The sequence below is a fragment of the Myotis davidii genome, unplaced genomic scaffold, assembly GCF_000327345.1.
Source record: "Myotis davidii unplaced genomic scaffold, ASM32734v1 scaffold201, whole genome shotgun sequence".
In the NCBI taxonomy this organism is placed as follows: Eukaryota; Metazoa; Chordata; class Mammalia; order Chiroptera; family Vespertilionidae; genus Myotis; species Myotis davidii.
Window position 1 is genome coordinate 5,178,918 of NW_006297819.1, and position 14,475 is coordinate 5,193,392.

The following is a 14,475-nucleotide window of genomic DNA, read 5'->3' on the forward strand; positions in this document are numbered from 1 at the left end:
AATTCTCAAGCTTGCCACCTCCAAAAGCGATTCACGTGTGCTTGGTGCCACCAGGGGCTCACTGGTTGCTGTTCCCGTAGGACCTGAACCTTGCCAACATCGGTCCTTGCACACAAGTGTAAATGATCAAAATTCTTCTGAAAATAAGAACGGGAAAGAGAATCCCAAATTATTGAAAAAAACAGTCCCTTGTGCCACAAGCGTCCCCTCCAGCTCCTCAGCAACTACCACTAAAGTGAACCCTGGAGACAAGTCCTGCCTGAGCACACAGGATTTAAGAAGTGATTTTCAAACCACCTTTGTTGTTTCAGTTACCACCACAGTCTGTTCCCAGCCTCCCAGATCTGCAGGTGATTCCGGTCCAGTGAGCATTAGCAAGGGTGCAGACTCCACAAGCGTTACTGCAGTGGTGGCCCCATCTGTCCCTGGAGGAGGGAAGACCACTGCTCCTGTGAGCAGTCCTTCTGCAAACCCTTTGGATAATGGTTGGACTCTTTCTTGTTCTTTGCCTTCTTCAGCTGTTAGTGCTTCAGATTTGAAAAATATTAATAGCCTTACTCGAATTTCCTCATCTGGAAACACGCAGACAACGTGGACTACTTTGCAACTGGCAGGAAACACTATTCAGCCCTTAAGCCAGACACCATCTTCTGCTGTGACTCCAGTATTAAATGAGTCTGGTACTAGCCCCACCACAAGCAAGCATGGTAGACATATGGCTACAAGCATCAACCTGAATAATTCCTTTCCAGCAGATGGGCAGCCAGTTGAGCAAGTAGTTGTAACCTTGCCTTCTTGTCCATCGTTACCTATGCAGCCAGTTATTGCCCAGCCACAAGTTAAATCTCAGACCCCCCCAAATATCCTCCCATTGAATTCAGCAATGCAAGTGATTCAGATGGCTCAGCCAGTAGGAACAGCTGTTAAAGCAGCTCCAGCTAATCAAAACGTCATCATTCTTCAGCCACCCAGCACCACTCCATGCCCAGCAGTGATGAGGGCAGAGGTTACCAACCCAACTGTAGGTCAACAGATAGTAATCATACAGGCAGCTAATCAGAATCCTTTGCCACTCCTCTCAGCTCCACCTCCTGGTTCTGTTCGACTCCCTGTCAATGGAGCCAATGCTATAATAGGGTCTAATTCCGTGCAAACTGTTCCGACCCCACAAACTTTTGGTGGAAAGCATCTTGTCCACATATTACCAAGACCTTCATCTTTATCAACATCTAATTCAACACAAACTTTTTCTGTTACCATGTCAAACCAACAACAGCCTCAAACCATTTCTTTAAATGGACAGCTCTTTGCTTTGCAGCCTGTGATGTCTTCATCAGGAACTACAAACCAAAACCCTATGCAAATTATTCAACCCACCACCAGCGAAGATCCAAATACCAATGTTGCCCTGAACACATTTGGTGCTTTGGCCAGCCTCAATCAAAGCATATCACAAATGGCTGGGCAAAGCTGTGTACAATTGTCTATTAGCCAGCCTGGCAAACCCCAAACTACTGCAAACAGTCAAACCACCCCAGCTAACTGTGCTTCATTAACAGCAACTGTAGCATCTCCCATGACAACAGATACTTCAGCCACACTACCCAGTACTTATAATCTAGTGACTACTCCCTCAGTGAACACTGTAGCTTGTTTGCCTAACGTGAAGTCAAAAAGGTTGAGTAAGAAACCAGGTGGCAAGAAACACTTAGCAGCTAACAAGTCAGCATGCCCCCTGAATCCAGTCAGCAATGTGGGCCAGGTGGACTGCCCCAGTACTGAAGGCTCAGCAGAGCCACCATGTAATGATGGACTGCTGGAAAGCCCCCCTCTTGTGGTGCCATCTGTCACTATGTCCCAGGCAAAGAGTACTGTGAGTGTTTCTGGTTCACCTTCTTTGGATGTTCTGAATTCGGAATCAGTGATACCTGAGTCTGTACCCAAATCTAAGTCAGCAGAAGAGTCTAACTCACCCTGTCAAGAATCTATAACAAGTGAACATTTTGTGGTGGCCCCAGCACAACCCAAAGATTCTGTCCCCATAGTGCAACGAGAGACTTCTCAGGATAAGCCACCAACTAGTTTGGCATTGTCTGATGCTCCCAAATTTGGTACTTCAGCCAACGTGTTGATTCCATCTCCAAATGATCCCCATGTTTTGGTTTCTCAGGTTTCTGGTTCATCATCTACCACAAGCACTACAAGTACTGACTGTGTTTCTGAGGTAGAAATCATTGCTGAACCTTGCGGAGTTGAGCAAGATTCATCAGATAGAATGCAAACTACAGGTCTCTTAAAGGAACAAGGTTTAACTGCATTGCTGTCTGGTCTTGCTAAAGAAAAAGACCCTCAGAAATCATCTCTTTCAGTCCAGGTCGACCATCCTGACTTTACTTCAGAAAATTCTAAAATAATCGATTCAAGTATTGATTTGCATTCCAAACAGGAACTGTTACTGATGAACAGTGATGACAGAGATCCAGGACAGCATCATTCCTGCATCCCTGATCAGGAGATTATTCATGGCTCCTTGCTTACCAGTAGGCAGGCTGACTCTCCCATGTCAACCAGCTCGGGCAGTAGTCGTAGTTTCTCAGTTGCATCCATGCTTCCTGAAACAACTAGAGAAGATGTCACCAGCAATGTAACAACTAATACGTGTGACAGCTGTACCTTTGTAGAGCAAACTGATATAGTCGCTCTTGCAGCAAGAGCTATTTTTGACCAGGAAAACCTTGAGAAAGGAAAAGGTAGTACCCAGGCTGATACAAGGGAAGTTACTTCAAAGCCTTCTGAAGCATCATCTTTAGAGGGAGACCAGCCTTTTAAAACACAGGTCTCTAAAGAGAATAGCCCAGGTCAGGCAGAAGCAACACCAAATGAATTTAGTTCTCAGGATTCAATTGAAGCAACTGTGGATAGGCCCCTTGAAAAACCAAGTTGTTCGGTAGGAATTAAAACATCAAATGCCTCTTTGCAGGTTTCGAATTCTCAGCCACCAAGCATTACCAGTTTAAGTGTGAATAATCTTATCCATCAGAGCAGCATCAGCCATTCTCTTGTCAGCTGTGCTGGATTGTCTCAGACTTCAGAGTCAACAACTGTTTCTGCTACAGTTAATCTGACTGTTTCATCTAGTTCCTATGGCGGTCAGCCTCCTGGACCATCTCTGATGACTGAATATTCTCAAGAACAACTAAGTACTATGACTGGTACTGTACCAACTTCACAGATTCAAGAGCCACTCTTAAAGCCAAGTCATGAAAGCCGCAAAGACTCTGCAAAACGTGCTGTCCAAGATGACCTTCTACTATCTTCAGTGAAACGTCAAAAGCATTGTCAGCCAGCCCCCCTCAGGCTTGAAGGTATGTCCCTGGTTAGCCGAACTCCAGACAGCATTTCTGATCATACTCAAATGATGGTTAGTCAGATCCCTCCCAACTCTTCAAACTCAGTTGTGCCTATTAGCAACCCAGCACATGGAGATGGCCTTACGCGATTATTTCCACCTAGTAACAACTTTGTGGCCCCTGCATTGAGGCAAACTGAAGTTCAGTGCAGTTCTCAGCCTTCGGTTGCTGAGCAGCAGCAAACCCAGGCCAGTCAACATCTGCAGGTCCTGCAACAGCATGTTCCAGCTCAAGGGGTATCTCACCTGCATAGTAACCATCTCTACTTAAAGCAGCAGCAGCAGCAGCAGCAACAGCAGCAGCAAGCAGGGCAGTTAAGGGAGAGGCATCACTTATATCAACTGCAGCATCACATACCTCATGCAGAGAGCTCTGTCCACTCTCAGCCCCATAATGTCCACCAACAGAGAACTCTGCAACAGGAAGTTCATATGCAGAAAAAGAGGAATCTTGTTCAGGGCACTCAGGCCTCCCAGCTTGCGTTACAACCGAAGCACCATGGAACTGACCAATCCCGATCCAAGAGTGGTCAGCCACATCCCCACCATCAGCAGATCCAGCAACAGATGCAGCAACACTTTGGAAGCTCCCAGTCAGAAAAGAGTTGTGAAAACCCTTCAACTAGCCGGAACCACCCTAACCATCCCCAAAACCATCTCAATCAAGATATTATGCACCAGCAACAGGAGGTTGGAAGCAGGCAGCAAGGCTCAGGGGTTTCTTCTGAACATGTATCTGGGCATAATCCAATGCAGAGGCTCTTGACATCAAGAGGCATAGAGCAGCAGATGGTGTCCCAACCAAGTATTGTGACTAGACCTTCAGACATGACCTGTACTCCACACAGACCAGAGAGAAATAGAGTTTCAAGTTATTCTGCCGAGGCACTCATTGGAAAGACATCTTCTAATTCAGAGCAGAGAATGGGTATATCGATTCAGGGTTCTAGAGTTTCAGATCAGCTTGAAATGAGAAGTTATCTTGATGTACCCAGAAATAAGAGTTTGGCCCTTCATAATATGCAGGGTCGTGTGGACCATACTGTTGCCTCAGATATCCGCCTGTCCGATTGTCAGACATTTAAACCAACTGGAGCCATTCAACAGCCCCAGAGTAATTTTGAAGTACAGTCTTCAAGAAATAATGAAATAGGTAACTCTGTATCATCATTGAGGAGTATGCAGTCTCAGGCTTTTCGAATTAGTCAAAACCCTGGTCCACCACCAATTGACCGCCAAAAGAGATTACCTTACCCACCAGTTCATAGCATCCCAACAGGAAATGCTATCCCACCAAGGGACAGTGAAAATACATGTCATCAGAGTTTCATGCAGAGTTTGCTTGCCCCTCACCTTGGTGATCAGGTCATTGGGAGCCAGAGATCACTCTCGGAACATCAGAGGAATACACAGTGTGGTCCCTCCCCTGCAGTTGAATATAATTGTCCCCCAACTCATGAAAGTGTCCATATTAGAAGAGAGAGTGAGAATCAGAATAGGGAAAGTTGTGACATGCCCCTAGGTGCAATTAACACCAGGAACAGCACCTTGAATATCCCTTTTTCGAGTTCTTCTTCCTCAGGAGATATTCAGGGTCGAAACACAAGTCCCAATGTTTCTGTGCAGAAGTCCAATCCCATGAGGATCACTGACAGTCATGGGACCAAGGGCCACATGAATCCTCCAGTCACAACCAACATGCATGGGGTTGCAAGGCCAACTTTGCCACATCCGTCTGTGTCTCATGGAAATTCTGATCAAGGGCCTCCTGTACGTCAAACTAATTCTTCAGTTCCCCAACGATCAAGGCATCCCTTGCAAGACAGCAGTGGTTCCAAAATTCGTCAACCTGAAAGGAATCGTTCTGGAAATCAAAGGCATAGTAATGTCTTTGATCCGAGTCTTCCCCATCTGCCCCTTTCTGCTAGTGGCAGTATGATTCTTGGACGCCAGCAACCCACTACAGAGAAGAGAGGAAGTATTGTTCGTTTCATGCCTGATAGTCCTCAAGTACCTAATGATAATTCAGCACCTGACCAGCATACACTATCACAAAATTTTGGTTTTCCTTTTATTCCCGAGGGTGGCATGAATCCACCAATAAATGCTAATACTTCTTTCATTCCACAGGTTACTCAGCCTAGCGCCACTAGAACTCCAGCACTCATCCCTGTAGATCCCCAAAATACTCTACCTTCCTTCTATCCCCCGTACTCTCCTGCTCACCCTACACTGTCCAATGATATTTCGATCCCCTATTTTTCAAATCAAATGTTCTCAAATCCTAGCACAGAGAAGGTAAACAGTGGGAGTTTAAATAACCGATTTGGATCAATTTTATCTCCTCCAAGACCTGTTGGTTTTGCTCAACCAAGTTTTCCTCTTCTCCCTGATATGCCACCAATGCACATGCCCAACTCTCACTTATCCAATTTTAATATGACATCTTTGTTTCCAGAAATAGCTACAGCTCTTCCTGATGGCTCAGCAATGTCACCTTTGCTTACAATCGCAAACTCCTCTGCCTCTGACTCTTCCAAGCAGTCCTCAAATCGACCTGCCCACAACATAAGCCATATTTTAGGTCATGACTGCAGTTCAGCTGTTTAAATACTGATAGATTAAGTGTAAATGTCACAAGTGAGATTACAAATGTATTTGTATGTACATGCACACATACATGCACATGGAGAGAGAATTGTGTGTGTATGTTTTTGTGTTTGCATAATCAATTTGCAGTTCTGAATGTAGGGAAGCTGTGTCAAATGATGCGAATGCTGGGTTGTCAAAAACAAATTACCTTTCATTTTTAATTGCATGATGTGCTTTTTAAATTTTCCAAGAAGATTCGCATTTCCAAGTTTGATTTGTAATGTTATATTCCCTAAATATTAATTAGCTAGAAGTTGGGGAGATCATCCTGGGGTGTGTTGAATAGTAAGAAGGACCTCGATTTTGAATTTTGTTGTTGAAAATTTGTAAAGTAGTTGAAATAGTTGAGTTGTTCTTAAAAAAAAATGCAGATAGTCCCAGAAAACAATACTCATAACCAAATGCTGGTTGATGTCAGCATCTAGAACAGTTTCCTATCCTTGACAGGTATTGAATTAATACAGAATATATATCCATGGTTAAAGTCAAGCAAATAAGTGAGTTGTTTAATCAGCCTTTATTCCCAAGATTTGGTTTAGGTAGAGGCTTCTTTGTTAATTATAACAATTACGTAGTTCTCTGAATTTCATGTTCCATTCTTCAAATTAGGAAGCCATGTTATCCTTTAATGTGCCAAGATCCTTAAAGATAGAAAGTTAAAAAGAAAAATACATTGATATTCTCCATGTTGTACTTGCATTTTGCATTAGCCCATAAGGATAAGAGCAGTTGTGGAGTTTTGCATGTGTTCAGTTAAAAGTTGTTTCATAAGTTGAGTTTTGTTTTTATATTCTCTCTTCATTCTATTTATTGATTTTAAAGTAAATTCTTTTACATTTGTTTAATTGGTAGGGACTGATCAGTAAATAGTGTCTTTGGAATCTACAGAGTTATTTGAGCCCTACTTTTTAAATATTTCTTTGCAAAGTCTTAAGCTCTGTCCTTATTTTCATTTACTGATATTTTTATTTAAAATATGGCATTGTATATTGCATTATTATCCTTCATAGTAGAATTATAAGAAGATGAATTTGTTCATTATTTTTCCTGATGGCAGATGTGAAGTGGTGCTTCAGAAATCGTCTTTATACTAGTATATGTCTGTATGTATGTGTGAGTGTGTGTGTATATACCCAGATTTTAAAGTATAAACTGGTTGTTTAAAAATAGGCCTACCATCAGAAATTGGGAAATTGAGACCCAAGACCTGCTGAAGTATACAGAAACTTGATGTAGGGACCTTAAAAAGCCCCACTGAAGTTAATAATAAATCTAAAAAAATATATATGTATATATTCATATATTGAATTTGAAAACTTAAACTAAGTCAACAACGATATATGCTCATATTCTCAAACCCACTACTTTTTTGTTGTTATATTCTGCCAAAACTGGATGGAGTGGGAAAGATGCATATAGATTGTTCTGTCTTCTCTGTTAACAAAGTGAACCCAAGAACCAGCATTTTTTTTCCTTCTTAAAAAAGCCTCCTAGGACTTGGTTAGAGCAGTGACTCCAGTGAATACCTCTTCTAAAGACTCAGCAAAAGGGTCATCTGTGCCTCTTCAACTGTTCTCACCAAACTTTCCCATCCGCTCCTGCTGCTGACTGAAGTAGCCTCCTGGGGGCAAAAATACTGTAAATGAGAAAAGCTTTTGTATTTTTTCCCTTCAAAATGGTCATGGGGAAGAACAGGAGAGCTTCATGAATAAGTTATTCAGCAAAGCCACAGATAAACGCATCAGTTAAAACTATTCATTGAGACAAAAATGTGAAATTTATGACTTTTTAAAAAAATCTTAACTGAGTTTTAAGCTTTAACATTCAAGTTTTTCTTTGTACTTGAAAAGTCCAGTCTGCCAGTTTCAAGGACAGTTTTCAGTGTGTTTGATTATTTCTTCTTCCTCCCCCTCCTCCTCCCCCTCCTCCTCCTCATTCTGAAGAACTAGGGACTCTTAGATATGATTGGAACTAAGGTAACAAGCTAAGGAGAAGCTCAATTTGAACTCTGTGATGGAAAGGCCTCAAAGCCTGGAACTTTCAGATACTTCTCTGTTGCACTGATTGTATTTTTCTGCTCAGCTCTGTTCAGAGGTAGCATTTACATTTCTCAGAGCTTTCATTCCAGGCATGTAACACATTGATCCTGAATGAGTCTTTATTCCTAATAAGGCTTATTTGACCACCTGAGAAAGGATGTGACCATCTCCAAGTAATTTGGCTCCTGCTTACATGTAGCTCTAATCTTACAGAAATGTGCATATATATGTAAGAGGCCATTTTTCATATGAACTCAATTCTGAAGTGTTCAGAGCATAGTAATCTTATTTGATTTAAAAGCACAAGTGTATGAGATTTATCAGCAGTATTAAGTATTTGATCATCAGAGCTACATGATTTTGGGGTGGAATTTATTTTAATATCTATTGATCTCTGGATGTAATATTTGACAAAGGATTGACAGAGAACCATAGCCAATTTTGGTGATAGTAAATTTAATGTTATTCTTGGCTCCTAGTATATGACGATAGAATGTAAAACCATTTCCACAAATAATTTTTTAATTTCTGGAAGTATACAAACTTATGTATGAGATGTAATTGAGAATCATTGATTAAATTAGTTTCTCTTTTAGTGTTGCTAATCACATGGAATCAGTTCCAGAAAGTGGTTGTTTCCTCTAAACATTTCACACAGTAACTTCTAACGAGGTGAAAAATTTCAGATTTCTCATCGTGTAATTTTTAATATGTCAATCATGGATAAATTAAATTTGATGTATTCTTTTTCTTTTTTGGTACAAACAGGTTGTTTTGGGATGCTTTATACTACTTCAGGAAATTTATTTTTGTTTTTATTGCAAGACCCTTTGGGGATACCAGAGATGGCACCCTTTATCTAAGTAAGGAATAAGAATTCCAGAGTGACCATGCTTTATAAAATTTTATGTATTAGAACTGTGGAGAGAGAAAAATGAGGAGGGAATGTTTTTTTTTTTTGCAGCAATTTCAGTCACATGTCAGGGTGAACTTCAATGAAGGGCAACTTTTAAAATCAGTCTTTTAAAATACAAAATTATTTAAACAAAATTATTTAAAATTATTTTAAAGATAATTCATTTGCCTTGTTCTTGCCTTCTAACATTAGCCATTTCCTGGAGAGGCTGAAGTTATACTCCAAAAAAAAAAAATATGGAAAGACATTTTAATGGGAGTTAAGTTTTAAAAACTTGAGAAAGGATCAAGACTTACAGATATGCATCTTTTTAGCTGTACCCTTCCTTTGATACATAGGTACCTAGGCTCTTAATTTCTTCCATCTGCTCCATGTCAAACAGGTGGCAGGGAATCTGGTCATTTCCTTAGCATGGTGATTACTCCTTTGCCTTGAAACATTTATTGGGCACACCATCTATTGGGTCAGTGTGTGACAGGAAGTCATACTCCCAAATTAGTGATTCCCAATTCCTGGTTTGGGGAGCCACTATGTCTCACACTGTATTAAGGGACAATAAGAATTTTTGAAACAAAAGTAAATAAAAATTGATTTAAGATATTGAATGTGCCATATAGCTCTGTTCCTTATTTAATGAACCATGTTTTCCCCTGTATTCTACACTTCCTGTGTGAGCCTGAGCGTGTTTCTACCAGAGTCTGTGGGGACATCAAATGTAGAGTGAGGCAGTCCAGATTTGCCGGTAAGAAGTGTTGAGGACCTTTTTGGACACAATTTCTAGTTCTGCCCACGTGCCTCTTCCCTGGTACTGCACTTTACCTGAAACTGTGCCTCTGGTCCCAAGACCAGCGATTGGAATATATTATTCACTCACTCCTCTGTTATAGCAAAGGACCAGCCAGGATGGTACATGTCAACTAATCAAGCACCGGGAAGACAAGTACAGCTGATGTTTCTCACTATTGCCTTATTCTCTGAGCCATCTTTGATTTCAATCTTGTAAAAAACTTACTAGGTAGAAGCAAAACTTCTTTTAAACTCAGAGCTTGTATGTGGTGGTCATCCAACATCTTTATTTCTAGATTTGTGCAAACCCATCAACAGTCTTTTTCTGTATCATGCAATGTATTTAGATGCTACATTAACATGAGCCAACTTGTGTTGAAAATATTGGGCATAATATCCAAATTGGTGTTATTCTGGATGACTACATAATCTTCATTAGAGATTTCATGAGAAATAGAAGATAATCCTTTGTTTGCAATTTAACCTTTTAAAAAAATCTTATTTTGGGGGGCTCAGTTATGTGTTCGGTTATATATAATACTATGTCATAGGAAATTAATGTTTACTCCATTTCAATCCCCTGTTCACTTTTCTGGATCTCTGTTCCACATCCCCTGACTCTTAAATCCATTTTTCATCTGTGAGGTCATTGAGGCACTGGACTTGATTATATTGGTAACCTACAAAGGGGAGTTGAACTGTTGATCTTCCAAGAAGAAAGGGACCAGACAGTGTTGCTTAAAATGCTGCAGTTGTGTTACTGTGAAGAAAAGATTTGCTTCCACTTTTAGCAGGCCATATCTATATTCATTTTGGTAAAAATAGGTGGAAAAATCTGAGAACATAATTACCTTCACAAATTATTTATAGGTACACTGGGCAAGAAGCTTACTGTAGGGCAGTCACTAGAAAAAAATCAACTGTAGTGCTTTCAAAAGTGTAATATTTGTATCTCTTTCCATGCCAACAATGCCCGCTGCGCACTGTGTCCTATTACTGTAATTCACCTGGTTTTTAATTCTAATGGGAACTAACTTGTTTTGTAATGGAATCCAGAGCAGATATGTATAATATGACCAGGATTGTCCTACAGTTGTAAATAAGAATAGGTCCTGTTTATTTTGACATCTTTTTACAAATGCATTGTATTAGGGTGTGAATATTCTGAACCATGCTCTTGTTTAAAGTTTTGAAATTTTTATTGGTAAATGTAACATTTTAATGGTTGTAATAATTATTTGTATAGATATAAATATAGTATTTTATTTAAGAAAATAAACTTTGCATTTTTGCATTGTGAATTCTCTCTTTTCTGATCATTCCATGTGCCACTTCAAGCCTGGTATTTAAACAACTTCTCTTGCAAGCTAGTCTCATATTCAAATAACCTTTAAATTTTGCCAAAGTGTCTGAAAATGATACCATGACACATTTCCCCTGGGGATTATGTTCCTGATCAAAGAGTCAACTTCAAATATATCATAATTATGAGTAGCACTATATCTTCAGAGCAAACTATATACCTCTATGCTTACTATAAAAGGTAAAATTAGAATTTCAGATCTGGAAGAATATTGAGAGATTATTCCATTTACACTTTCCTCCTTGCATTTTATAGTGGAGGAAACCAAAGCAAGCACTTTGGGGCAATAATTAGCTCTTTCAGTACAGCCACATCAACTTGGTCCCATCTCACAAGCATGAAGTTTGAGGGGGAAAAATGTTGCAGAGAACTTTTACAGGATAAAGCTACATAAAACATAAATGTCTGTAAATCAAACTGTTGTGTAGGGATAGCCTACAGATGTGATTAGAATATAAATTAGGGAAATGGTAAATTCAAAGTTCAGGATAATGGATACTTCTTAGGAGGAAAGGGGTTAGTATCAAGAACATTGGTATGTTCAATGGAATTGGTTACTGGATAGTCAGGTGTTTATTTCATTTACATCTTAAGTTTTTGTCTTAGGAATGTATAAAATATATCCCAAAATTGAAACAGGTAAAATGAGGACCTTAGAGATCATTTACTCCCACATGGGCTGCAGGAAATTAATACAATATTGTCCTTGTCCCAGCTTCTTAGGTGTTCAGATTAAAACTCAGTATTCTGACTATTCAGTATTTAGTGTTTTTTCTACTACTGCACACTGCCTCTCATACAGAGGTCGTGGATGTATCATATGTTTTTATTACATGGGGCGCCCTAATATGCCCTAAAGGTTGTACAACCCATAAAAATGTGACCACCATGCATAAATTCAATCTCTTTAAGTTGAATGCAAGTTATAACCGCTATGTAAAGTTTGTTGGTTTTCCAGTTTACTTAGATGTTTGAGGGGAAATTATTTTAATTACATATCATCTTAAAAAGCTATGCAGGAGATTTTCACTGTAAGGTAGGATGTAGGAGTGAGTGGCAGATCATCAGCCCCACAGCAACAACTAGAACAAAAAGATAAGTTTGAATAATCATATTTGAAGAGATACCAAAACACATCAACTATAAGATACACCAATTGGTAAACATGGCAAAACATAAAGAGTTCACTGATATGGTTTAAAATTCCACATTGCAACTTCAGGAAACGACCATTGTTGAATTTTGGTGTGGTATCAAGGAAGAATAGCTACAATTATCTGGAAAGGCTACTAACTTTTCCAACTACATATTTCTTTAAGGCTAGATTTTCTTCATATACTTCAAGCCAAATGCATGCTGCAGCAGAGTAAAGGCAGAAACTAATCTGAGAATCCAGCTGTCTTCTATTAAGCCAGATATTAAATAGATGTACAAAAATGCAAAACACTGCCACTGTTCTCAAAATTTTTTGTTTTCTTTTGAAAAATAAAAATTTTATAAAATAAAATATTTGTATTATGTAGTGAGTTTGTTGCTATCTTTAAATGAATGAATATTTTAAATTTCCCATTTTTATTTCTAACACTAGAGGCTCAGTGCACGAAATTCATGCAGGGGGCAGGGGGAGTCCCTCAGCCCGGCCTGCACCCTCTCGCAATCTGGGACCTCTCGGGGGATATCTAGGCCTCGGGGGGTTTAGGCCTGATCCCTGTTACATTTCTGAATTAAATGATTGCAATGTGGTTACAAAATTTTGTTGCTGATCTCTGGGGGATTGGGCCTAAACCGGCAGTTGTACATCCCTTTCTCAATCCAGGACCGCTGGCTCCTAACTATTCACCTGCCTGCTTGATCACCCCTAACCACCTCTGCCTCAGCCCCTGCTGCAGCGGCTTTGTCTGGGAGGATGTCTGGAATGACGTCTGGAAGGTTGTTTGGCTGTCCAGTCTAATTAGCATATTATGCTTTTATTATTATAGATGGTAAATATTGATAGATATAATTTACATAAACAAAAACATCTTTGAGGTTCTCAATAATTAGGACTATAAATGGATCCTGAGACCAAACAACTTGAGAACTAGTGTTCTAGGAAAAAAAACATAGGAAATAGTTATCTGAGTATAACCATAAAAAAAAAGATTGTTATATTAGTCTATATTAAATTTAAGTATTTCTCTTCAAGTGACAGAATGGCAAAGATTAAATGTATCAAAAAGAAAAAGCCTCATAAGCTGATTTTTAAAAAGTTGGCAAAAAACTTGAAAACATTCTTTACATAAATGGCCAAGAACCTAAGAAAAGGCACTCAACATCAGCAGTCAGAGAACTGCAAAATAAAATGAAATGAGATACCATTACTCTCTCACCCAGAAAGGCTAAAATGGAAAGAACTGACAAGTGCCAAGTGTTGGCAAAGATGTGGAATAACTAGAATTCTCATGGGTGATAATGGAAACTTTGGAAAATTGTTGGCAGTTTCTTTAAAACTAAATACTTACCTACTCTACCCCAGAAAATAATGTTGTATAAGTTCACCAAAAGATATGCGTAAAACTGTTCGTAGAAGCTTTCTTTACAGTAGCCCCAAACTGGAAACAAACCAAACATCAATAGAAGGATGGCTAAATGAGATGTCATATTCACAAAATGAAGCTACTGGTACACACACAGATGAATCTCACAGACATATCAAGGGAAAGATACCAGACAAAAAGGAGTACTTAACTGCACAATGCCATTTATATGAAATTCGAGAACATGCAAAGTTCATCTATGAGGAGAGAAGTCAGAATAGTGGTTATCTCTGGGTCCAGGATTACCTTGGAACAGACATGAGGATGCTAGGAATGTTTTCTATTTTAATGTGGGTGGCAGTTACAATGGTGTATATGTGTGTGCGTGTGTACATATATATGTAAAAATTCACCAATCTATATAAACTTAAATTAGTGCACATGTTGTACATTACTGAATATACTTTATCCTATCTAATAAAAGAGAAACATGGTAATTAGCATACGACCGCTACCCTTCCCATTGGCTAATCAGGGCGATATGCAAATTAACTGCCAGCCAAGATGGCGGCCGGCTGCCAGGCAGCTTGAAACTAACATGAGGCTTGCTTGCTTCAGTGACAGAGGACTCCAACGTTCCCCACCTGTCGCTGCAGGCCTCTGAGCTGCTAAGAAACACTGTTATAAATATAGAAGCTAAACAAAACCCCAGAAACCTGTTTTCAGTCAGCCGGGATCTCAGAGTTGGAGTCACAACAAAGTTTCAAAGACAGAAAGTAAACAAAGCCAGAAAC

General features: G+C 39.6%; 1 protein-coding gene across 2 annotated transcripts in view; it reads left to right on the top strand.

Annotated features, from left to right (window-relative positions):
* The window catches only part of USF3 (upstream transcription factor family member 3), a 38,459-nt gene extending 30,460 nt beyond the window's left edge, over nucleotides 1-7,999 (top strand). For both annotated transcript variants that reach the window (XM_015570394.1, XM_006773603.2), the window contains one exon: nucleotides 1-7,999. This exon is cut by the window's left edge and continues 442 nt beyond it. In XM_015570394.1, the coding sequence (XP_015425880.1) occupies nucleotides 1-6,019 (6,019 nt within the window). In that variant the 3' untranslated portion in view covers nucleotides 6,020-7,999.
* Nucleotides 8,000-14,475: the final 6,476 nt, after the last annotated feature.